The following is a 23058-nucleotide window of genomic DNA, read 5'->3' as shown; positions in this document are numbered from 1 at the left end:
GTGAAAACTGTGGTTCTAGTACGATATATCCCGCGATAGTATATTTCCCTCCTGGAACATATCTTGTGAGCTCGCCAATTAACTATCCAATACTACAACACTCGGCTTCTTGGTGAAGTAAGTCCCTATCTGAATAATGTTCTTGGGTTCTATTTTAAGCTTACCAACTGACAGCCATACGACTATCCCACCATTTTGGCCGCTTGTAGTTTCGTTGGGCTAGGAGTCTTTTCCTCTAACGTTTATATCGAAGGATCACTTCTCTTCTGTTTTTGTTTCTTGTCTCTCCTCTTTCGATTCTACGGTTGAATGATACTTACTACTTGATACCTTTTCCCTACTCCTTTTCCATCCCGGACTGAGAGCGTTGTCACCTTATTCTCCTACTTTTACTCTTCTTCCTCTCTTCTTCTTCTTCTTCTTCTTCTTCTTCCTTGTCTTATACTTACAATCACCTTGTCTGTCGATGTCAATTCCACCAAGTTCACTCACTCATGCTTGACTGCTGCCACTGTCCCGCGTTTCCTTTGTACGCTTGCCTTCCTCTCGGACCTCACTGCAGATTAATCCTAATCTTTACTACTCTTCTTACAGTCCACCAGCCACTATCGTAGAATCATCTCATCTTAACAGTTAGAATAATATATTAATAGTAAATGTCAGTAAAAAAAGATATAGAAATAAATAAATAAACTAAACCAGCCAATAGGAAAATCGCCACTGCGGCTGACAACCAGCGAATCAATGACGTCGAAAAACAAGGAAAAAAATCATCCTCTTTTGCTTCTCCTGAAGACTTGAAGAAGTAGAAAAAAAACATTCATCTTGCATCTTGCATCTTCCAGCTTCAGTCTGCAATCGTTTGGTACTTGCATCTGCCTCCGTATAGGCTAGATGGCACTGTCGATCCCCTAGAGACGTCAACGTCAGCGTCAGCGTCAGCTTCAGCTTCAGCTTCAGCGTCCAGCGCGATAATGGCCTCCCTCTCTACAGCGTCCGGCATGCACGGCGGCGCCCGCCTGAAAGGCCACGGCAGCGACAGCAACGGCAGCGATAGGATACATACGAACAGAAGTGTGCTCGTTCAGTCTGGCGAGATAGATGATGTCGATGTTGCGCCCGGACGAGAGAAGGTCGAGAAGCCGGCCGTTAAGCCGTGGGCTCATTTCCTTGCTGGCGGGTATGTCACCAACATCGAATGACATTTTAACGGGCTTGAAAAAAAAAGAACCACACTGACAAAGAGAATTAAGCCTCGGCGGAATGACCGCTGCAACGCTTACGTCGCCGCTGGACGTGCTCAAGACTCGTCTGCAGTCGGACTTTTACCAGGCGCAACTGCAACAGCTTCGCGCGCAGCACCCGTTGCCCCCGGCCTCTTCGTCGATTGCCGCCCTTACTCGCAGTGCAGCCGTGCATTTCAGCGAGACCATACAGATGCTTCGGTCCATACACGTTCATGAAGGTTGGCGGGCACTGTTCAAAGGTCTAGGCCCGAACTTGACCGGCGTTGTGCCAGCACGAGCCATCAATTTCTACGTCTACGGCAACGGCAAGAGGATACTGAACGACTACTTCCGATACGATCCGAATGAGTCCCCCGTCGCCATTCATCTAGGCGCCGCGGCGATAGCAGGCATAGCTACGGGCACAGCTACAAACCCCATCTGGCTCGTCAAGACGAGAATGCAGCTGGACAAAAACGCCTCTCAACAGCAGGGAACCGGCCAGGCAGTGAGGAAAAGGCAGTACGCCAACTCCCTGGACTGTATACGCCAGACTGTTCGCCATGAAGGCATCCAGGGCCTGTATCGCGGCCTGTCAGCTTCGTACCTGGGTGTGTCCGAGAGTGCGCTCCAGTGGGTGTTGTACGAGCAAATGAAGCGTGTATTGGCGCAGAGAGAAGCCCGACTGGCTGCTGACCCAACGCATGTACCCGGTTGGATGGACGATGTGATATCGTGGGGTGGCAAGCTCGTGGCGGCTGGATCCGCGAAACTGGTGGCTGCTGTAGCGACTTATCCGCACGAAGTGGTACGGACGCGGCTGCGTCAGGCTCCGACCGTCCCCGCAGGCTCAGGGAAAGCCCAGCTGAAGTATACCGGCCTAGCGCAGTGCTTCAAGGTCGTCTGGAAGGAAGAAGGCATGGCGGGTATGTATGGTGGCCTCACGCCTCATTTACTTAGAGTGGTGCCTAGCGCAGCCATCATGTTCGGAATGTAAGTCTCTCACACCCTCTCTCTCTCTCCCGTCTATTGAAGTGAAGCGAAACTAATACGAGGTGTAGGTATGAACTGATCCTGCGACTTTGTGGTACAACGGCGTGAAAGTTGCTTTATCTGCCTATGTATTATTACTACTGAATCTTTCCTCTATATTCTGGGGACAGGCGTTTTGGGGCTGGGAAATGGGAAACACAAAAATCACATGTAACACTACCTATACATGGACATGGAGTTCTTTTGGTCGCTTTTTTATCACCCCATTTTGGCGCTATTTGAATAAGAAATGCTGTCGATATCAGACGCCTGTACGAATACCATATTATTGATGTTGCTGTTGTCCGTCCATTTCCTTGGTATACGTCGTTTATTTCGCTGCCTCTCCGCCTGCTTCACGTCGACTCCCCGACACATATGGATGCCTTGGCTCCTCATCAAGAGTCAAGCGAGCCACCATCAATAACGAAACAAAGGTTAGGGTTCTGACCTCCTTGAGCGTGTATACCAGGAGATTGTGTTCTGACGCCTATCTGAACAAATTACGATCCGCCTTCACTGTAGCCATGGCAAGGCATCCCTAGCGTCGGGCGCCTATAAAGGCAAAAATCGCATGGCGCAGTCGGAACTATCTTGCAGGCCTTAAGTACGACGCTAGGCGACTCTACATATGCGTCCAAAAAGGCCCTTTACTTCCTTTGACTCTCATTATAAAATACAGCTCACTGCCTCAATGTCTGTAAAATGACATCCCGCGTACTCCGTATTTTGATTCAGTATAACGTTAGATACGAAACCGCTTGGCCGTCAGTGGTAACCGTACGTACCGGAATGAAACCGCAAAGCGCTACCGTATAAACCCGGCTTTTTCACTCGATAAATTCGACTTTTGCCCACCTGTTTTTCATCACTGCAACTGCTGTTTTGCCTTACTATTCATCCCTCGATCCATTGAATCGATCCATCACCCACTATGGCGGATAAATCTAGCTCTTCCTCGAACCAGGGAAGCAATAACGACCAGACTCAGTCTCGATCTACACAGTAAGTGATCCCATCAGCATCCCTGACCATACCTGCAAGAGCTAACATCTTCCAGCGACTCTTCCAGCACAAGCAACTCAGACAGCGACCCCTTCGGCCTGAACAAATACATCAAGCCTGTCTCCGATCCATGGTCTGTATATAACACGACCTCCTCTTTCTCGTCTGCCTCCTCTGGTTCCACTGTAAAGAAGAGCTACAACGGTTCCACCTCCTAAGCGATGACCTTTTGCCCTTTGTGTTGTTCGATACCCATACATATACTCCGTCCTGTTCGCCAGTAGGATGGCTGCCGCTACGCCACCTAAGGCCGCTGTACGACATGTTTCGAGTCCACTGTCTTCTCTATTTCAACTTCAAATTTGTTGTGCATAGAATATGGCTAGCTAATGATCTGATTTTTTCTTTCCTTCCTCTCGTCTCGACCTTGTCATCTCCGCTCTCTTCCCATTGTTGAGTCCCCTTGTCTGTGAATGGACCAGCGGGACCAGGATTAGGTTCAGCGGCGGGCCGGCCCCCGTGGCCCCTGCGCGAGTTTAACGCCTTTAAGCTGCCCGCAAGGCCCCACCCTGAGGCTGGAGTAAGTCGACATCCTCGCCACACACATCTTGTTCCTGGACCAGCCAGCGCATACCATCGACTGTAGGATGGCTCAAGAGGGGGGATGCGTAGCTTCTCTATATGCCCCTTAAGTTACTCCAAGATCAATGTCAAAACTGTTGCTGCTGTGGATCTGTGAGTCAGAAGGAGGCTTATGCACAAGCGGGTGATGACCTCGGGTCTAGATCCACCGAAGCAGCATCGTGAGATCCATCACAGCCACAGAATGCAGTCTCTGGGATGTGTGAAACGTGCCAGCCGTCAAGTTCCCTGCAGGTCGTGTATTCTGGGCTCTGGCAGAGATCTAGGCAGACAGAAGCCCGGCCAGCCAGTCGAGGGGGTCATCGATCGAGACCGTCACTGATCTCCCTGATGCCCAAACCTATCACCTCTGCATCTTCCTTCGCCTTGATCTGTACAGCCACTCATTAACGACATAACACCTACCGCTCTGGGTAATAGTGACACGGTGAAACGCTGCGAATACACTCGGGATCGCGTCCGTACTATTGGTGGGAAGGCTATCTTGTCTGGCGAACGCGGATTGCTGTTGAGGACTAGCCTCCCCCCTCCTGCTGGCACCCCGACAGGTGAGATGGGAGGCAGCTGCGTGTGGATGATCATCCTTGAAACTACCACGAAGAAACCATGACACACTCATAGTAGTTAGCCTATCGTAAGCCAGGTCTATGTATCGGACACGGCAAGGCACCGACCAAATCAACGATCGATATATGATGGGGCCCCGATGCAGGAAACACACACGAACCATGCGCCACCATCTCCTGGACATTTCTCCAGGATCGGCTCCGCTGGTGGAAGGTTAAAAAGACGAGCTGCTCTCGTCTGGCTGCCTTCGTGTCATCTAGCCTATAGACTGCCTCCGTTTGGCTGCTGCCTTTTTGCTTTTCTCCTTCTGCCTGAGAGCTGTGGCTAGTGACTAGTGGCTGGTGGCTGGTGATCATCGAGAATTATATTAATTTATATTATGACATGCAAGATCTGGTTACTCGAGGGTCTAACGGGTTGCTTTCTGTCTTTTCCTGTTTTTGAGGGTTCTGTTGCAGTATACAAACGGTCCATTGGTGAGCCACGCCCACCGCTCCGGAGCATTTACCCTGCAGGGGGCTAGGGGGAAGATCTAAGCCCAGCAAGGGAGGGATGCTAGGGGGGAAATGCCTCCAGAGAATGTTGCAGATGCGGAAGATAATTCCGCTACCCTGTACGGTGTAGGGTTCATCCATCGTCTGTAGTAGATATGACTTCATCATCGCCTTTCTTCTCTCCCCCTTAATAGCTCGTGAATTACGCCCCAGAGTCACTCACTAGCTTCAGACACATCGGATGGTATCTATAAAGCTGGGATGAAAAGTAAAAGTTATTCCTGGCCCCGATCAGAGGAAAAAAGAAAGGAAAGTGAGAAATCTTGGGGGTACACTAGTCGACGGTTGAGCATCCGCAGGCATCGAAAAAGCCGATGACGGAAGAAACAGATGAAAAATAAAATAACAGGCGAAGAAAAACAAAGTCCAACTTGAAAATTAAGTCGAACTGCAAAAAAGAAGGATAATTAGAGAAAAACTCAAAAGAGAAGTCGGGCGGCGTGGAATCTCTCACTCTCTCTCTCGAGTATATAAAGGATGTCACTGCTCGCCGGTGTTGAGCAGTATAACTAGTTACTCCAGGCACCAAAGGCATATAAACCATCCAGTTCCGCCTGTTGACTCTCGCATTTCCATCAAACATCACATACGACCACCATCTCCCTACACAACAACCACTTATCAAGCCCAAATACAACGTTCATCTGCTGCTTCCACCATGCCTCATGCCACGGAAAAGAGCTCTGTGAAGCCGCCATCTTCCTCTTCCATGTACGTCTACCTACATCTGCTGCTCTGCTACTTCACCCCTGAGCTGCCGTACTAACATGTTATCGCTTCAGCGGCACAACCTCGAGCAGTTCAAGCTCCGATAGCTTCATCGATTCCGATGCCCTACAGCAGTTTGTTCAGCAGCGTGCCCGCGACGATCACTTCTCGGCCTACACCATGAGGTTCGGTACCTCGTCGTCGTCTTCCTCCAGCTCCTCCTCTTCCTGAGTCGAGTCGAGCAGACATACATCTATTCTACCTATACACAACCACCTGCATACAACCATACAACCATACGCATGCGAAGCAGCATGAGCATCATGATTCCGTCACGCAATAGCTGGATCTTCTCTACGGAGTACTTCTCTTCTGTTCTGTTCACTTCTTTTTTCATTTCACTTTTGCTTTTTCGTTGATTGACAGGTATTATATTATACGGTATGGTACATGTCTATATACTTCTCTCCGACATGGAGACAGTCATTTCTCTGCTTCTCTACTTTTTTTTTTTTTTTTTTACTCCATTTCTTTGCCTTTGCTACTAGCCTGGAGTTCTTCTGCCGTGCATTTATCTGGGATAGGAAAAGAGTCCTGCTGTGTACTAACATTCACTTCATCTTGTGAGCTTCATTTCTTGGTCGGGATTGGCATATCATGGAAAACAGGCCTTTTTACACTCCTTTTTTTTTTTTTTTTTTTTTTTTTTTTTTTTTTTTTTTTTTTTTCACCTCTTATTTTACCCGTCTGCTCTACATCTTGCTATTGTTCATTTTTCCTTTCTTTTCTGTCTCTTCTGTTCCGTCACGATGTATGCTATAGCGACCGTACACACGGTGTATAGGAGGAATCATGAGTTGGTTGTATGCATCTGTCTTGGGCTCGTATCAAACAGTATCAGATTGTAACGGCCTTCCATTGTGCTGGTCTGTATCCCCCCTGTCCCGGCCCTGACGTGGGAGCTCCAGTTGTGTCATAGGCTCCACGGCCAGGAGCGTCCCCTTTTTCCTTCACACCCTCAACTCATCCTTCCAGGTGGGCCGCATGCATACCGAAGCAGGCCAACGATCGCAAGAACCCTCATAATTTGGCAGCTTCGCCGTGTGACCCTCAAATACCTCCGTACTTCATGCTATGGGGTACTGACTCTGTGCATCGGGGGGTGATTGAAATGCCCACCCCCCCTCCACTCAAATCTTCGTAAAACTGTGAAAAAGCAACCATTAAGCTTTCCAATCAGCTGTCATGTCTGGCCTCTTTTCAGCTTTGCTTTTTCTTCAAAGGACATTGCTTTTTCTTTCGTCGTCACTTCGTGACTGGCTCACGGCTGGTAAAGAGTCTTGAACTGGCCCTATCCCGTTTTTATTATTCAAAAAAATCGACTATTTTTCTCATGTTGTATGTTCTGGAAAGAAAAGTGTCCTTTCTTATCCGTACAGCCCGTCAGCTCATTCAAGTGTCAAAGCGCGGACATATCAAATACAAATCACGGCAGTGCATAGCTAGAAATCGATGCCGCGAGCCTTGCCATGACAGAGTTTTTCTAACTCCCCATCCTTCTTCTGCTCAAGTCGTGACTCAATCTCCTGCCTTCCACATTCTAGTTGTGTCCTCTGGCTCCTTGGGTGTGCAGTGAGTATACGTATACCAGAATGACGTCCATCTGAGGGCTCGCGTCGGACAATGAGCCGCCTCAGCGTTGGTTGAATGAAACAGGGCCATCCATGTGCGTGCGGAATTGCCCACTGGTGGCTCGCAGGAGTTTTATTGTTTTATTTCATCTGTTGATCGCAAGACTGCGGTGCGTGTGCTGAGAGCTACGTATTCCTGAACTGCAGTTAACTCAAGTAAAAAGTTTTTTTTTTTTCTGCGATGGAATCCCTGGCCTTGAGGCCGATGATTTTTAGAGACCCTTGGACGAACTCGGGCTTTCTTTTCGCTTGGTTCCTTTTTTTATTTTTTCCGGCGCATGAGCATCAAGTCTTGTCAATCTCGCGAGCGCCGTCTCACCCTTGAGGAAGAAAAAGAAAGAAGAGCGACCGAAGAACAAGCCCAAGGAATTTGGACTGGATAAAAATATTAGTAAAAAGAAGGAAAGGAAGAGGAACAGATGCCATGAGCAAAAAAAGCAATGAGCAACTCACCAACTGTGGAAGCTCGCCAACCACGCCATGTTCAATCTCAATCTTCCCAATGGGACGACGAAGCCATGAGATCTCCGCTAGAATTCGATGTAGACTGTATATAGAAACTCGTATAATTAACTCACCACTATGGAATGACGATACCGGGCTCTCGGAGCTGCATGATGCCCCCTTGCTTCATCTTATCTCGCCAGATAGCCACAGCATCTCATGACAAAGGCAGAGGGACGCGTGTGCGCTGGCATCTGCATTCCATCCAGCATTTCCCAGCGGACCCTATACTAGAGTCGGTTAGTTACTGAGGTCAGTCAACAAGCTAAAACACTTACCAACCACCCTCCAGGGCAAAGGTTGAAAAAGAAAGGAGACGGAGCAAGATGATGAGGACAATAATGGGTGAGAACGGGCAGAAAAAGAAAAGAGACAAGCGTCACGTTATGAGGCTGCTTCTCGATCCATTTGATTTGATCTCCCCTGATGCTCTTCTGCGTTTCTTCTGCTGCTCTGACGAGCCTATGGGAATGCTGGTTCATAATCCAGCAAGCTAGCTAGAAACCAGCTCTGTTGCACCAGTATCTAGGTAGCGGCCGAGGTAGAATGTGCAATCTCGCAGCCAATCTACAGAACGAGCGAATCGCATCTAAATGAAACATTTTGCTTCACTTTGTAACAGAGTGACCTATGGGCAGAGCAAAGAGGGTTGGCGGATATATATCCCGAGTTCCGCCAGGTGATGGATGGTTGACAAGTTCAGCTGCCTTTGACATTGAGCACCTACATACATCACTCTAATTAGCTCAGTTAACTAGTTAGGCAGTTAGTTCGAAGAGGTCAAAGATGCAGAATGGGGGTCTTCTCTTGGATCTGACTTGGATCCGAGTCCTCGGGCGGCGCACGGCAGCCAGTGCTCATTTGATGCACCCTAACTGTAACTCTCTCCCTGTGATATTACTGCTTGATTCACTCACTAAAGCTGCTCCCCTAGCCACTCGCAGTTAGCTGACCGGGCACCTCGGCGCCTTGGGCGGCCGTTTCATCCTGTCCATTTCACTTCCACTAGTGAGATAGGTTCTTACTCTTTGGGAAAACCCAGCGGATCACAAGCGTCAATTGCAGGCCCAGGCAGGGCAAAGGCATCTACCACCAATATTAGCAAATCAATTAACTCTCTGGCTTGCATCTCCAATCCCCCATCCAAGAACAAGGGAAAAAGCAAAGGGAAGCATGGCTTATGAAAAAGCCAAGATAGTTAAAGAAGGCTCTTCTTTTTTTAGCCCTCACGGCATCATAACTTTGCTCGGGAGTTGTTTTTAGTGAGCCATCCAGGTTCATCTCTTGGAATCTGACTGCTATCATTAGCTCGTCTTACTAATTCCCCGTATGGTGCGCTTACCCCCTATTCGACAGCGATATCTTGCTCAGCCTTTTCTTCTTCCTTAGTCTCGACGTTTATTTCCCTTCTACCAAACAGCGTCGTCCAGAGTCGATGCCTTGGGTCATCGGCTTTCGGGTTCGACTCGCCGGTGCCATCGACAGCCAGTAATAGACCTGCTCGTCATGCCTTTTCTTTTATCCTTTATTCCCCCCACGGCTTGGTTTGTTCCTATTCTTGTCTTTTCCTGCTCCTGCTGAGGTGAGGTTGTTCGTTAAACCGTATTTACAGATCTAACGCCGTCGAGATGGAGGATTTTTTTGCAAATGCCGTGCATTGCTAGGTTGGATGTCCGGCTAGCATCTCCATCCCTGCCCCAACCACCCTCCCTCCCTTGCTTGTCCCTCGCACCCTTGGGGAGATCGTTCACCTCTCTCTCTAGGGCTGCAGCCATTCTATACTTGGTCCGCTTGTCCCGTGAGCAGCCAATCGAGATGCTATCGGCCCTTTGGTTGAGTATTACCGGGCCACTGTCGGGCCACCGATCCGTGTCTCACTCGGGAGATTCGACGGCCTCCAAGGCCCGCTGAGTGTTCTCTCTTAGGAATGAGGAATTATACATTTGGCTAGAAGGGAGAAAACTAACCTGGCCTTTGCTTTTCTCACGTAGTCGTCTTTTCTCGGCCTGTCACTAGCAGGTTAGCTAGCTGGTGCAGTGTGCAACGTACAGTAGCCACAGCGCTGAGACACCGGCAAACCCTCGCTTTCCGGCGACTCACCTCACAACCGCCTCTCCGCCCTCGCGATCTGCGCAGGAGTAGCCAAATCTCTCACTTCTTCCATCCCTCACCCATGTCTGCTGGCCGCCGACTGCTATGAGTTATATGCACACCACAGATGATCGCGAAAGATGAACATCGGGTTTAGTTAAACTTCCGCTGTGGAGGACGGAAGATAAACCTTGTTTCGGTGGAGCCGCCCTCTGCCCTATTTCGTTCGTCAGACTGAATTGCCGATCGCGATGTTTTGGCCTGAGACTCCACACATCTGCTGGTTCCTGAGACAGGGACAGCCCTCGCTCGAGGGACCGACTATCGCTCCGAAGAGGGATAGTCCCTTCTGCGCGAAATGATACCCCCTGCTAGCAAAAGAACTGGCTGCAAGACATGCTGCTGACAGCCCGGCGGCGCTGGCCATTGGCAAGCCCGTATTCTGCGTTGTTCGATCGTTCGATATGGCCGTGGGATCGACAGAATTGCCATCTGTAAATGGAAATGGCTGCCTTAATCTGTCGTCCGAAGGTCTGACTCGACAGTATACCCCAGGCTGGCGGGGTCCCAAAAGGAGATTTCTAGCAGGAGGTTCCCCAGATGGAGCTGGGATGGGCCTCCGAATGAGTCTCTTGGAATACCGACGGGCTCAGGTTCACCTCGCTGAGACCAGCTACGCCACTCATTGATCGTCCCAACCGGTGGGATGGGACGAACAAACTTCCACTTACGAATTTTAATTCAGAGATATCGCAAGAGGCAACCATGTTGAAAGACCGGGTATGCCCGTTACGGATTAGACTTGAGAGCAATCAATAGCCGGAAAAATTTTGCAGGAAGCGCCAACAGGTCTTATCTCTCTATGGTCAACTGATCTAAGATCAATGGCGCTAACTACTTGATTGACATACATACCTTGTCAATGTGTATCCTGACAGCTTGGAGGCGGGCGCAGTCAATCCAGTCAAAATTGCTCTGGAACACATCGGCAACGGCACTGCCCATCGGGACACACTACTGCAGAACACTTGGATACGCCTCCCTTCCCTTCTAGCAGAGTCCTGGTGGTATTCTGGAAGAGGCGGGATCAGGTACCTGTTAATTAAGAAACCAGGGGGGCGTCAATGTGGAAATTGTGCGTGTATATCAGCCAATAGTTTGCCCAGCACTCTCTGTGGACCGATCATTTACTAAGCACTGGGAGCTTGTATTGACTGTATGAGGTTAGAGTCAAACAAGGATATAATATATTCGCTGTCCAGCTGAGGGAGCGCATATCAAAAACTAGCTAGCTAGTTTGGTAAGAGAACGCTCAGGTGAACCAGCCGAGAGTTGACACACGGTCCAAGCGACGTACATATAAGTGTATAACTCACCCTTATTTCTTTTGCACTAGCCCGTGTCTTGAGGCAGGGCAGTTTCGCACTGGATCAGCTGGTACTGCGGCCAGGCCAGTTGGGGATTGCAATTGGGAAATTGAATGGCCCAGTTGGGCAACTAGCCATGTCCATTGGAGAAGGAAAAGGAGGTATATTCGTATAATTTACATGGAAAGTAAAAATATGTAGTTAGTGAGATAAGTCCCCGAAAGAGGATAGAGATGATATAGCGCCAAGTAGCAGTTGAAGCCTCCTCAACCTCAGGGTAGCCACCATATTTTTTTTTTTTTTTGCCATCCGTCCGTAACACGCCAATGGGTTGCTGTTTTTCTCGCTGCAAACAATAAGACATATGTTCATGTCGAATGACGAGGAAAGGGATTGGAAAGGTAGAAAGTGGGTTGTGGAGAAGTGGCCATTCACATATGAATGAACCACTGTGCTGCGGTTTGTCGTTTGATTTATGTGGCTTGATGGTGAGATGTTCGAAAGGGGCGACTATGCGCCTCCAACAAGGATGTTGTTAACGGGAATGTGTACTGCGAGGTAAGATATTCCGTCAACATGCTATATTTCCTGTTATAATTGCCTGTATCAAGAGAAAGACTAACTCAGCTTGATGAAGTATCCAATGGCTCCCATGATAAGGAAGCCGAATCCCACGGCCTGGCTGATCTTGAGGAACTCGCGCTTATCGGCTATGATTGAAACGAGCTGTCAGTCGAGACTATATCATCCGGCGGTCTTAAACGACCTGGCACAACTTCGACGAACGGAACATACGCTTTGTGCATCGGTTCACGAAGAGCATGCCATCCTTGACGAAGTCCTTGGGGATATCAGCGAGCTCCTGGAAGGCGTCCGACATGGCGACCGGTCCAAATTGGCGTTGTAGCTTGTAAAACAGCGGGGGTTCTTTTCTCGCTTTCGGAGTAGTCTATGGCCTCGCTGTTGGTCCTCTTCGGCGTGGTCGTCGTCGTCCCTCGATGTGTTAGTATTTATCGATCGTCTTCCAGCTCGCCGTCCATCTCGATCTTTCGCGTAAAGGTTGAGGTGTCTTTTCGGAAACACGTTGTTCCACTCCGTCCACGTGACTTAACACGCTAAGCCCCTTTCGGCGGCGCAACGTCCCTTCGTCGTTTGTTTTCGCGTTCAGTTCGAAATCTCAACGACGACGACATCAAACACCCGCACCGTCAAACGCCTTCTCGCAGCTGCGCTCTTCATCGCCAGGATACCGTACTGGATCCTCTGTTGCGCGCGCCGGATTCTTGCTGAGGCGCGGGTTCTTTTGCTCGCCTTCGCCACGCATTCGCGGCCGTCTTGGAGCTCGAGCTACAGCCGACAGAGAGCCGGATAGGCAGACAGACGGAAGAGAAGCTCATACAGCTAACCAATCTACCCCTTTTCTCACTGCCCCTGAATATCTAACAGCTTGTTCTGCCCGTCTTATATCTCGTTAGGGTGTCTCCCATTGCTCTCTCACTCGTTTCCTCGGTGGAGGATCAGGCGCTAATCCTGTTGGAACCCTTACTTGTGACAAACAATAACCGCTGTGGTTAATTTTAAAAGAAAAAAAGAACAAACATCCTCTATCCTGTACTTGCCATCGAAGGCAGTCGGGCTTTATATCTGGCTGAACGAAGAAGACCTCGCTTCTGCCCATCATCTTGTCTTGTGTGTGCCCATTCTTTGAAACAAAAACTACTATAACCGACGGGATTTTGTACGTATCTCTTTTTTGATTCTTCGTTGTTTTTTATTCTTACCTCTCATGGCATCTCGATACCCCGGTTTTTTGGTCTCCATGAAGCCATATGGACAGCGGCAGACCATGACAATCTCGACTACAGCACCATCATACTCACGTCTATTGATGTACATTTCCTTGCTAATCTGGCTCCCTGATCCACAGACCTGTACTCTTCACATCCGTCGAATCAAGACAACTACCCCCAGAAAAGCTGTGCATAACGAAATAACAAGAACAGAAATCAATCTATTGCTCTCAGCTTATAAGAGAAAGCAACCCCTATCAGAAAGAAACAGGCTTCCCAGACAATAAATTGCAATGGCGACTGAAGATGATAACTTTGATATTGATATCTACGGAGATGGAAGTGGATTAATCGACGAAGGTCAGGACACGACTTTTAAAACCGAGGAACAAGACCTAGTACTCGATGGCCCTGACACGCAGCAAGGTGGCGGGAACGCAGATGGGTCCGATGAGAAGTATGGCAACAGTAATAACAATGTGGACAATGAGAGCCATAAGATATTCAAAACAGAGAAGTCTCAATCGGAGGCACCGCAATCAGGCCACAATCTACCGCAGCAGCCTCCAGCGCAACAGCAACAACAACTACTACCCCAGCAGGGCGTCAAACGAAAAGAAGCTGACCCAGACGCCACATCCGCGCTGTACGTCTCGGATCTGCATTGGTGGACAACGGACGATGAGGTTCGTGGATGGGTAAACAAGGCAGGCGTGGAAGCAGACCTTAAAGATGTCACATTCAGCGAACATAAAGTGAACGGAAAGAGTAAAGGGTATGTGTGCTTTCCTATCCTTATCTTAGTCCCGGTATACCGCATAATATGTGCTAATCCTTCACAGTCAGGCGTTTGTCGAATTTACATCAGCCCAAGCCGCTACAATAGCCAAGCATAAGATCGAAGAGATGAACAATTCCCAGCAAGGGGGGCGTAAGTATTCTGTCACTTATACCCAACCTAACATCAATCCATTTAAAACCCTACCAAAGGAGAATCCCATGCGTGGTGGAAAAGACGATCGAACCCCCAGAGCCACTCCCCCAGGTTTCAATGCCGGTCAGGGTAACTTCGGCATGAATAGCGCCGTTGGATTCCGCGGCGGCCGTGGCGGGTTCAATAATCGTGGCGGAATGAACCAAAACATGGGCTACAATAATAGGAACTTCACTCCTATGGGTGGTGGCTTCCAGGGTGGAGCAGTCGGAGGCTTCCAAGGCAACCCTATGGGCGGCATGCAGAACTACGGAGGGTTCAACAACCGTGGAGGTATGATGAACAACATGAGAGGTAATCCTAACATGCGTGGACGCGGAGGCATGGGTGGCATGGCCAGCCCCATGATGCCCGTTGGCGGACCCGTTGGCAATATGGGAGGCGTTGGAGGCATGGGAGGCATGGGTGGTATGGGAGGTATGCCCATGGGAGGAATGCCAAACCAAATGGGAAATATGATGGGCGGAATGCAAGGAGGCAACATGGGGATGCAAGGTGGGTGTTGATGATACCCTATTCGTCATATTTTTCGCGTCTGCTCCGTATTCTTTCTTCTCTAACCAGAGCGGTTTAGGACAAGGCTTCCAAAACCAGAATCCTCATTTCAACCCGGCCTTCTTTGGCGGCGGCGGCAACGATAGTGGTGCTTGGAATCCTCACGGAGTCAAACGAACTCGACAGGAGTAAAACAATACGGAGAGAGCAGCGAGCCTGTTCATCTTCTACCATTGCTATCTACCCCCAAGAGCACTCGATGCCATCGACGAGCCCGCTAACGGGTCATTCCAGCTGGACTCGTACCTGAATCATCCTGCCGATGATGTGTTGTCTCTGTACTGAATAACCCAATATATCTCTTCCGCCTAAGTCATGAAAAGCTGTTGGCCATGACCCCGACCCTCGCTCGACTACCCTATCCCATGGGAAATACGGTGTTAGTTCCTTTCATTATCCAGGCGAAAGGCTCCTCGTCGTCTCATTTCTTTTTTCTTTTTTCTTTTTTTTTTTTTTTTTTTTCACTTTTTTCCTAATTTGTCGAGGGCATGGATTTGCTTCTTATGTTTTGTTATTATCTTTTCTCTTTTGCCTTATTAATGAGCAAACGGTGTCTCTGTCTCTGCGGTTTAAATGGCTCGATCTCAGTGAAGTGCCCTATCATATGGAGTTTTATAGGATTTAGTTTTTAGGTATTTGAAATGGGGTTCTTTGATTTATCCTATCAGTCAAACAGTAATTCATTGTTTTTGAATTACTTGCTCATTGGGAATGGAACTTTGTTCGTAATTTTATCCTTCTCACACCGTAAGGAGTAGACTCGTTCATTGGTAAGAAATGTTTATAGACATAAAGAGACAATTAATTAGCCTGGTAACTATCCCCACAGCTTCAAGGGTAACAGTGGGCATTTGTCTCAAGCATAAGCCCAAGGATTAAGAACGGCATCAACTCCTGCCTGTGACCGAAAAAAAGAAATGCTCATTCATTCATTAATAAATATCCGATATGACCTTTAAGCCCCATCGGATGGCTTTTCCTGTTTCTTAACAGATTAATAGTCTTCATATTCGGACTCCACGACAATTGAATCCTGGCCGGCTGGTAGTTGAAGTTCGGATTCCAAATGCCAACCCATTGAAGGAAGCCCTTCATCATCCTCTGCATCGTCGGTCCAGGAGTGAACTGTACATGTTCCTTCCGACATACCCCAGCCATTCCACGAGGTAGCTAGAATTAGAAAGTTCTTAGTTAGATATTTATTTCGAGTATTATATCAAAGATAGATATAAGGCGCTAGGCGTAGAACATACCTGCTATCACTGGGGCGTTGGGGTGCCAGCTGACATCTCTCACACAAGTTTTAATCTCCTTAGGATCCAGGTCATAGGAACGAGGTGTGCCTCTGGGTGACCAGGAGTGACGAGTGGTTCCTCCAACATCGATCACTTTTGCCAAAGTAGCATCCATATTATACACGTATACCTTGCCGTCATGGCTTCCTGTGTATACATATCTTGAATCTGTGCTTCCCGGGGGTGAAAAGTGACAGCGTATTAGAGTCCGAAGTACACCATGGCCATGGAACGTAACAACGGAGCAATCATGGGGATGAGGGGTATAATCTGATTCCAAGTATGGACTGAATCGATAGTCAAAGCCCGTTGAATATCTGATATGGTCCATCCCGTCAAATTTAGCTGTTGTCATCATCTTCCTCAAGTCCCAAAGCTTCATTGTTTGGTCCTTACTGTTCGATAGGACATATCGGCCATCTCCTTTGCTGTCAACGAATGTTATGCCTTCTGTGTGACCGACGAAAACACCCGCTTCTCGGCCATCCGCCATTGATCGACGATCCCATACGCGAATGGTAGAATCGTCGGAACCTGAGTAGAGGATATGGGGTGACATTTTATCTCCGTAGCAAACAGCATTGACGTCATCCGAATGTTTGCGCAGCTGGAGTATTGTCCGCTGCGTTTCTAAGTCGTAAACAAGGACAGAGTTGCCAGAAGTTCCAGCTACTATCTCGCGGCCGTCACCAGAGAAGCGGACCGACCATATCTAGCCATTAAGTCAGTTGGATATCTAATAGAAAATGATGAACAAGGGGATACAGGTGAATAACGCACCCCAAAGCGGGTTCCAAACATCGAGTTAAACGCAGCACCCTGTGGCCCATGTTCAAAACTCAAGAGAATAGGGTCTGTCGATGAAGCGGGGTCTGTTCCAGCCAGGCAAACAATGTTTCTTATGGAGCTGTATGCCAAAAATTTGTTGTCTGGGCTCAGTGTTGCATCTGTTATCGTCCACTGGCCGATGGGGTATTCCACTGTCTTGTAATGTTTCCAGATATATGGGTTGGAGGTATCATACATCCGAACATTGAAATCTTGAGAAGTCACGAAGAAAAAATTACCATCATCAGAGAACTGACCCGAGTAACACGGATTCTCATAATGTATGATGGTATCAGCAGCTGTGCCGGGAATTAGGCCCTGGAAATTGATTTATTGTCAGCAGGCACGTAGAGTAATTTAAACATCATGAACATCAAGAAGAGGAGATAGAGGCTAATCATGTAAAATAATAGTCTCTTACCTGGGATAGTTCACGAGAGGATCTAATTTCGGTTCCTCGGGGCCCTGCCCCCAGCTCTCTATACATCAGACTTGTTGCCAGCTTCTTCTTCCGGCCCTTTAGTCTGTCGACGTAGTACGGATTACTGCCATAGTCCCCGGAAATCATGAGCTCTCTGCCCGTCTGGCTTGGAGGTTTCGGATATCTACTAGGGCCTGTCCTTCTGGTGCGACGGGTTGCCTGTACGCCATAAATATCATAACCTTGGCCATTTTCGTTTGATCGCGAGCGCAGGACTCCATGGCCTTGTAGAATACGATGAAGCTCAGTTGCCCCAATCAGGCGGAATAGTTGCGCAGTGGTTACTAACAACAATCCGATCAGCAAGCCAAAAGGGAAAGAAATTTGAAGATTCCATGCGAGGGAGATATTGCTGCCCATACTTCTTACACGCTCTGGGTTTTGAGGCTGCCCTTCCCCGCTAGGTCCTGCTGCTGTTGCCGCGGTCGTGTCGCCTTGCGCGGGATAGACCGAAAACTGAAGCTCTACATTGCGCCCGTCCCCATCACTATCATCGTTATCAAATCTGTTGTCTTCGTCATCGTCATCGTACTCATCATCATCACGATCGTCTTCTTCCCCATCGTCATCATCATCATCATCCATATCAGCATCATCCATATCATCTAGGTCTCCAGCTGATGGATCCCAGTGATGAGCGTTGCTAAAACCTGCATCACTCTGGCTACTTGCATTCCCAACGGTATCAACGCTACCCCATTCATGGGCTAGATGGTATATGGAGTCCGGTTCCGCAGGCGACACCGCTTCCTGGCGGCTTGAAGGATGACCAGACATGGTATAGCCGAGCGACCTGCAAGATATATCATGTACCACTGAAGAGTAGGTGACAATAGCTCATTCAATGTGCAAAAGCGGCCAGGAGTTGCTGATAAGTATGTCCTCCGTCCTGATGTCCGAACGGTCGTGGTGGATGAATTGTCGGATAGGTACCCTGTAGTTCGGTCGCTAGCTAGTTACTCCGCAAAACCCGCCGACCAGTAGCGTCATCTAGACGTGGCGTTAGGTTTGGCTAATCTCCTATGTCCGGCAATGACTAGCAACGCGTCCTTGGGAACCCAGAAACCAAGGTCAACGCGCTCTGGCAGCGAGTATCAAGATGTCTGATATGGCCGTTTCTTCGTCGTCTCTCTCGATGTTTTTTCTTCTTTGCTTTTCGCGGCCGCAGGTGGAAGCTTTTGACGTTCGTTTTAACTGGAGCTCGTGCACAGTCACGTGTAAAAGCCAAGATATTAATAAGCTAAAACTTACGCTAGTTTATTTTTGGAACGGCATGGAATAACATACCGCCGGAGGAGCATGGACCCACCCACTTCCGCTTTTGGGGTTCCAGAGGTTGGCAGCGAAGCCGCCGAAGGGACGTCGAGGAAGCAAGTTTCAACGCCGGCATCGCAGAGCACCAGACATCACAGGAAGACCGCAGCAGCGACAAGCAGCAGCAGCAGCAGCAGAAGAGCCGCCAGCTAGCAGAAGAACTACCTGACTTCCGACTGAGCTCCTCTGAGCCTTGTGACCTCGGACACTACCCCCGCCTTAGCTCGCTTGCCGCTTGTCTTACAAGGCCGCAAGTTGATATCAAACTCTTCAACACCCATCACCAGCCGATAAGCGGTAGCAAAATGCAGGCCATACCAGACGCCCGTCATCAGACGTTCGAGGAGATCTATGGGCCTCCCGAGAACTTTTTGGAGATCGAAGTATGAGCTGCCCGTGTTTTTTTTTTGTGCCATGGTTTGTTTTTACATTTGCTGACTTAGTGGTCCTTGCGCATTTACAGGTGAGGAATCCTCAGACGCACGGCACATCCCGCAATATGTATACGTCGTATGAAATTGTCTGTCGGACCAATATCCCAGCGTTTAAGCTGAAACACTCTGTTGTTCGTCGCCGATACTCAGATTTCGAATACTTCCGAGATATACTGGAAAGGGAGAGCGCACGAGTCACGATACCGCCACTCCCAGGAAAAGTGTTCACAAACCGCTTCAGTGACGATGTGATCGAACACCGTAGGGAAGGGCTTCAGCGGTTTTTGCAAATAGTAGTCGGTCACCCCCTACTTCAGACTGGAAGCAAAGTGCTGGCCAGCTTTGTACAAGGTAAATATCTACCCTTATCTATACAAATATACGCTATAGACTAATTCTTTACATCTTTAGATCCAAACTGGGATCGTAATGCCTGGTGATGCCATCAACAAGTGTCTTAATTTCTAAATTTCACGAATCCCGTCCTCTTTCCATTCCAATATAACATGAACTCCAGCCTTATGTCTCGGCCATATGATTTACCTTGTTGGCACGGAAGGTGCTGATTTACTAGCTATGTCCTATCTTTCTTATTCTAGTCCCTTTTCCTTTTCAATCTAGGAGCTGCTGCTACAAGGCGTTACCGGTGCTAGCTAAACGTATATCCATGTCCCATTTTCTTTCAGGCTGAGGAGCGCTGAAATACTCGCAGCTAGCCAAGTGACTCTATCTTTCTTATCTCCTTACCGCTAATAATCCATAAATATTTTTTAAAAAGCTAAGTAAGGTGGTCAACAACTGGTTTTATCTTGTTTATTTAAGCGTTCCTTTTTTGTGCGCCTTTATTACAGTATATATCGAAGCGATTCACTTTTTGCCAAAAACCTGGAGAGAAACTGGTCTACCTTGACTTATAATTATTCCGTTCTCTGAAGAGTTATAAGTAGCAGAGAACTAGAAGCGTGGCTGTAAAATCTGTCAATATTTTGAAATATGTATTGGTAGCTCTCGGTCGTAATATTCATGATTATGATAGTATAATTGGTTATAGAGTCAAGGACATAAATGTATGGAAATTGCTATCACCCCAACTCTTCCCATACCAACGGGGGTAAAGTGACGTCGTCAGATCGCCCTAGAGTAGATTCACTAGCACTGACACTTGTACCGTCATCTATAGCTGTAAAGGTAAAAGCAGTGCTCAATGGTGGCGCTGGAGGCAGCATTGCCGGGTCGATAGGCATTGCACTGGCAGTCATAGTAGACAGAAAAATGTCATTTGCAGGTGTGGATGATGGATTCGTTTTTGCATTTTGTTCGCATGCTGTGTTATTTGTACCTGTGCCACTATTACTTGGCCGCCGAAGGTTTCCTTTGCCAAGTCGGGATTCTGCAACAGGTGAGTCAAAACTAGACCGTGGTAAGTGTTCTTTTGTGGTTGAGCTGGCCGGGGCAGTTGAGGACGGCCCTTGTTTCTCGCCCTCAGCAGGGTCAGATGCAGTACTTGGCACGGTGGTATTGCTGCTGGAGAGAGGTATAATTTTTGCTGTCGCTGATCCTCCTTCCCGGTAAGCGTTAGGAAACTTAGTTCTAAACCTGTCTCTGAGGTCCGTCGCTTTTCGATGCATTAGATTAAGATGCTTGTCCTGGCGTATTAGTGTCCATTGGAAGCCATGGACTGCATAGCCTTTGAGAAGTGCTTCGTCTTCCGCCTGTGAAAAAGGACGTCTTGACCGTCTGTTTGCTTTGACAGTAGCGTCGGGATCAGGCAAACCAAGAGCGATCAATGTAGATTTTGTTTTCCTTGAAAGAGCATCACTTCCCCTTGCCGAAGGGCGGGCTTTGCGGTGGGATTTATGTGATGCTGTGGGAGTTTCTGATGTAACAGAGCTTTCCGTACCGGATGGAAATGGAGAGATGGTGTGAGATTTAGATGCGGTAGCGGGCATGTTTCTTGCAATATTCTGAAGCGTAGACACAGAACTTGTGAGAGAATTTGGTTCAGAAATCCCCTTGGTTTTTCTGGGATCGGGTAAGAAAATCTTCCCAGATTGTCGATTATTCGTATTATCTGCAAGTGCCTGGGGCTTTCCATCAGGTTGGTAAGCCCACGAACAGCAAACACGAAACCTATCCTTCAAATTTGCCGACGTCCTGTCGTTGAAGTTTAGGTCAGCTTGTGCGAGTATGGTAGCCCAATTACCAACTCCACACCTCACAACTCCGCGTAATAAGTCGTAGGTCTCCTCATCTGTCCATTTTCTAGCCTTTTTCCTCCGTTGGGATTTCGATGCAGTTTCACCCGTGTCTTTTGGATCATCTTCATTATTCGCACACTCGAAAGGTTGTTGCGACTCTACATGAGTTTCAGTCGTTAACGCAGGTACCTCCAGAGAGGCTGCGTTGCCCATAACGCGATCTTTATCCACAGTCTTTTCACTATCTTCCGCATGTTGCCTTGGTTTACTTCCTCCATTATTTTGAATAGAAGAACCATTGGTTGCAGTTGATATTTGCTGGATTCCACATGTCGGGATATTGAGAGACCCGTTGGGTTCGATGGGTGGGAATAGGGCGGCATTTGGCGGTGGCTCGTTTAACCCATTCAAAATTGTTAATGGTCCGAAAGGAGGACGTTGTTTAGGTACCTCCTTTTGGTTTTTCGGTATTGGAAGCTGCAGATGGTCTCCGAACGTGTCAGCATATTGGTCGCCCCGGCGTCGTTTACGAGGCAACGCCTCTTGTTCGAAGGAGGAATAGGGTAACTTTTCAACAGCTCGTAGGTTTATAAAGGCCGGGAGCACTGTTTTAGGTGGGTTGTCGGCGCTTGGTATCGGGTCTGTGACTGCTGGTTTGTCTGATTGCACTGTGTTGTTAAGAAAAAACCCCGCTACCGTTGGGAGCTCTGATTGCCGGTCGGACGCAGTAAGCGTTGACTTGGAGTTATATTTGGACTCCCTGATTGTCCCGGCATTGGGCTCAAGTGGAGACGGGGGTTTACGCGATGGTGGTGGAAGAGGGTCTCGGAGGGGAGGGATCTTTAGATGCGGCAGCTGGTGCATCTCACGATTCTGGGAGGATGGCGCATCTGAGTTCGCGGAGGCCAAAGGGAGCGAGCCTACGAAGGCATCCATGCTGAAGTCCTACCTCTATATACGCCTCACATTGTTCCAAGCATCGGCGTCCAGCGTCGAGTCGCTTGTTGCATGTTCTCGCGGTGATATCGCTTCCACACCACGCGAGGCTCGCTTCGAGCAACTTCAGTGTCTGGAAGCTTAGGTAAGGTGAAGGTTCCATCTGGGCGGCGTTACTCGGAAGTTAGTTTCTCCGGTGTACGATTAACCTCTTTCCGGTTTAGGACTAGCGGCCGCGATTCCGGAACCCTAATTTGACATTTCCCGCTTATATAATCACTATGCAATGTTTACTTTTCCCAACATCAAAAAAGGAGCAACCTAACAGTGTTGTTTGAATACAGAGCTCTCCAACGCCACCCCAAGTGCGAAATTCTTGCTTTTAATTATCCTCCCCATAGCTTTGACACACCCAAGCCCTGGCATAAGCGCCAGTCGACGTGGCTGAGACGTGGTAAATCATAAAGTAAGTTCCGTCAGATCCCTTGCTAGTAAGAAAAGCGCACCAATGGCGTATCGATAGGGATTTCACCGCTACCTTGACCACATCGTGAATGGACAGCCAAGTCCTAACCAGGTCCATACCGCCCTTATCAGGGTGCTTTTGTTTCTAGGTTCGCATCAAATCAGAGAACGACAAGCCACAACAGGCGTAAAACGTCTTCAATGTCAAGCCCGCCTCTGTCAAACAAACTAAATATTTTGTAGTAAATAACTTTATCGGCAATACCCGGTGAACAAATACATCATTGCATTGTGGGAACATGGGCCCTAGGTATACCTTGCAGTTTGCCACATCTGTTGAACGCACGTCTTGCCCTATGTATTTTCGGGGGAGCCGCCAAC

The 23058-nt window shown here is 48.4% G+C and overlaps 6 protein-coding genes across 6 annotated transcripts; 3 read left to right on the top strand and 3 right to left on the bottom strand.

Annotated features, from left to right (window-relative positions):
* Window positions 1-974: 974 nt before the first annotated feature.
* ARB_07338 (uncharacterized protein) lies at window positions 975-2223 on the top strand (the record flags this gene model as incomplete). The annotated part of the gene is made up of 2 exons (XM_003014731.1): window positions 975-1180; window positions 1254-2223. The coding sequence occupies 2 exons, from the start codon at window positions 975-977 to the stop codon at window positions 2221-2223; spliced, it is 1176 nt and encodes a 391-aa protein (XP_003014777.1).
* A 9294-nt stretch (window positions 2224-11517) lies between these two features.
* ARB_07337 (uncharacterized protein) lies at window positions 11518-12267 on the bottom strand (the record flags this gene model as incomplete). The annotated part of the gene is made up of 3 exons (XM_003014730.1): window positions 11518-11897; window positions 12011-12097; window positions 12183-12267. The coding sequence occupies 3 exons, from the start codon at window positions 12265-12267 to the stop codon at window positions 11518-11520; spliced, it is 552 nt and encodes a 183-aa protein (XP_003014776.1).
* Window positions 12268-13470: 1203 nt separating this feature from the next.
* Window positions 13471-14858, top strand: ARB_07336 (uncharacterized protein; the record flags this gene model as incomplete). The annotated part of the gene is made up of 3 exons (XM_003014729.1): window positions 13471-13952; window positions 14020-14666; window positions 14746-14858. 3 exons carry the CDS (start codon window positions 13471-13473, stop codon window positions 14856-14858), a joined length of 1242 nt encoding a protein of 413 aa, XP_003014775.1.
* Window positions 14859-15720: 862 nt separating this feature from the next.
* On the bottom strand, window positions 15721-18107 carry ARB_07335 (uncharacterized protein; the record flags this gene model as incomplete). The annotated part of the gene is made up of 4 exons (XM_003014728.1): window positions 15721-15896; window positions 15980-16733; window positions 16802-17167; window positions 17271-18107. 4 exons carry the CDS (start codon window positions 18105-18107, stop codon window positions 15721-15723), a joined length of 2133 nt encoding a protein of 710 aa, XP_003014774.1.
* A 322-nt stretch (window positions 18108-18429) lies between these two features.
* On the top strand, window positions 18430-19473 carry ARB_07334 (uncharacterized protein; the record flags this gene model as incomplete). Its single annotated transcript, XM_003014727.1, has 3 exons — window positions 18430-18513; window positions 18587-19027; window positions 19108-19473. 3 exons carry the CDS (start codon window positions 18430-18432, stop codon window positions 19471-19473), a joined length of 891 nt encoding a protein of 296 aa, XP_003014773.1.
* A 687-nt stretch (window positions 19474-20160) lies between these two features.
* Window positions 20161-22212, bottom strand: ARB_07333 (MYB DNA-binding domain protein; the record flags this gene model as incomplete). Its single annotated transcript, XM_003014726.1, has 1 exon — window positions 20161-22212. The coding sequence occupies one exon, from the start codon at window positions 22210-22212 to the stop codon at window positions 20161-20163; it is 2052 nt and encodes a 683-aa protein (XP_003014772.1).
* Window positions 22213-23058: the final 846 nt, after the last annotated feature.

The sequence above is a fragment of the Trichophyton benhamiae genome, assembly GCF_000151125.1.
Source record: "Trichophyton benhamiae CBS 112371 chromosome Unknown contix00378_25.r1.exp, whole genome shotgun sequence".
NCBI classification, from domain to species: domain Eukaryota; kingdom Fungi; phylum Ascomycota; class Eurotiomycetes; order Onygenales; family Arthrodermataceae; genus Trichophyton; species Trichophyton benhamiae.
The sequence above is the reverse complement of the archived record's forward strand: the minus strand, read 5'-3'. Positions and strand labels throughout refer to the sequence as shown.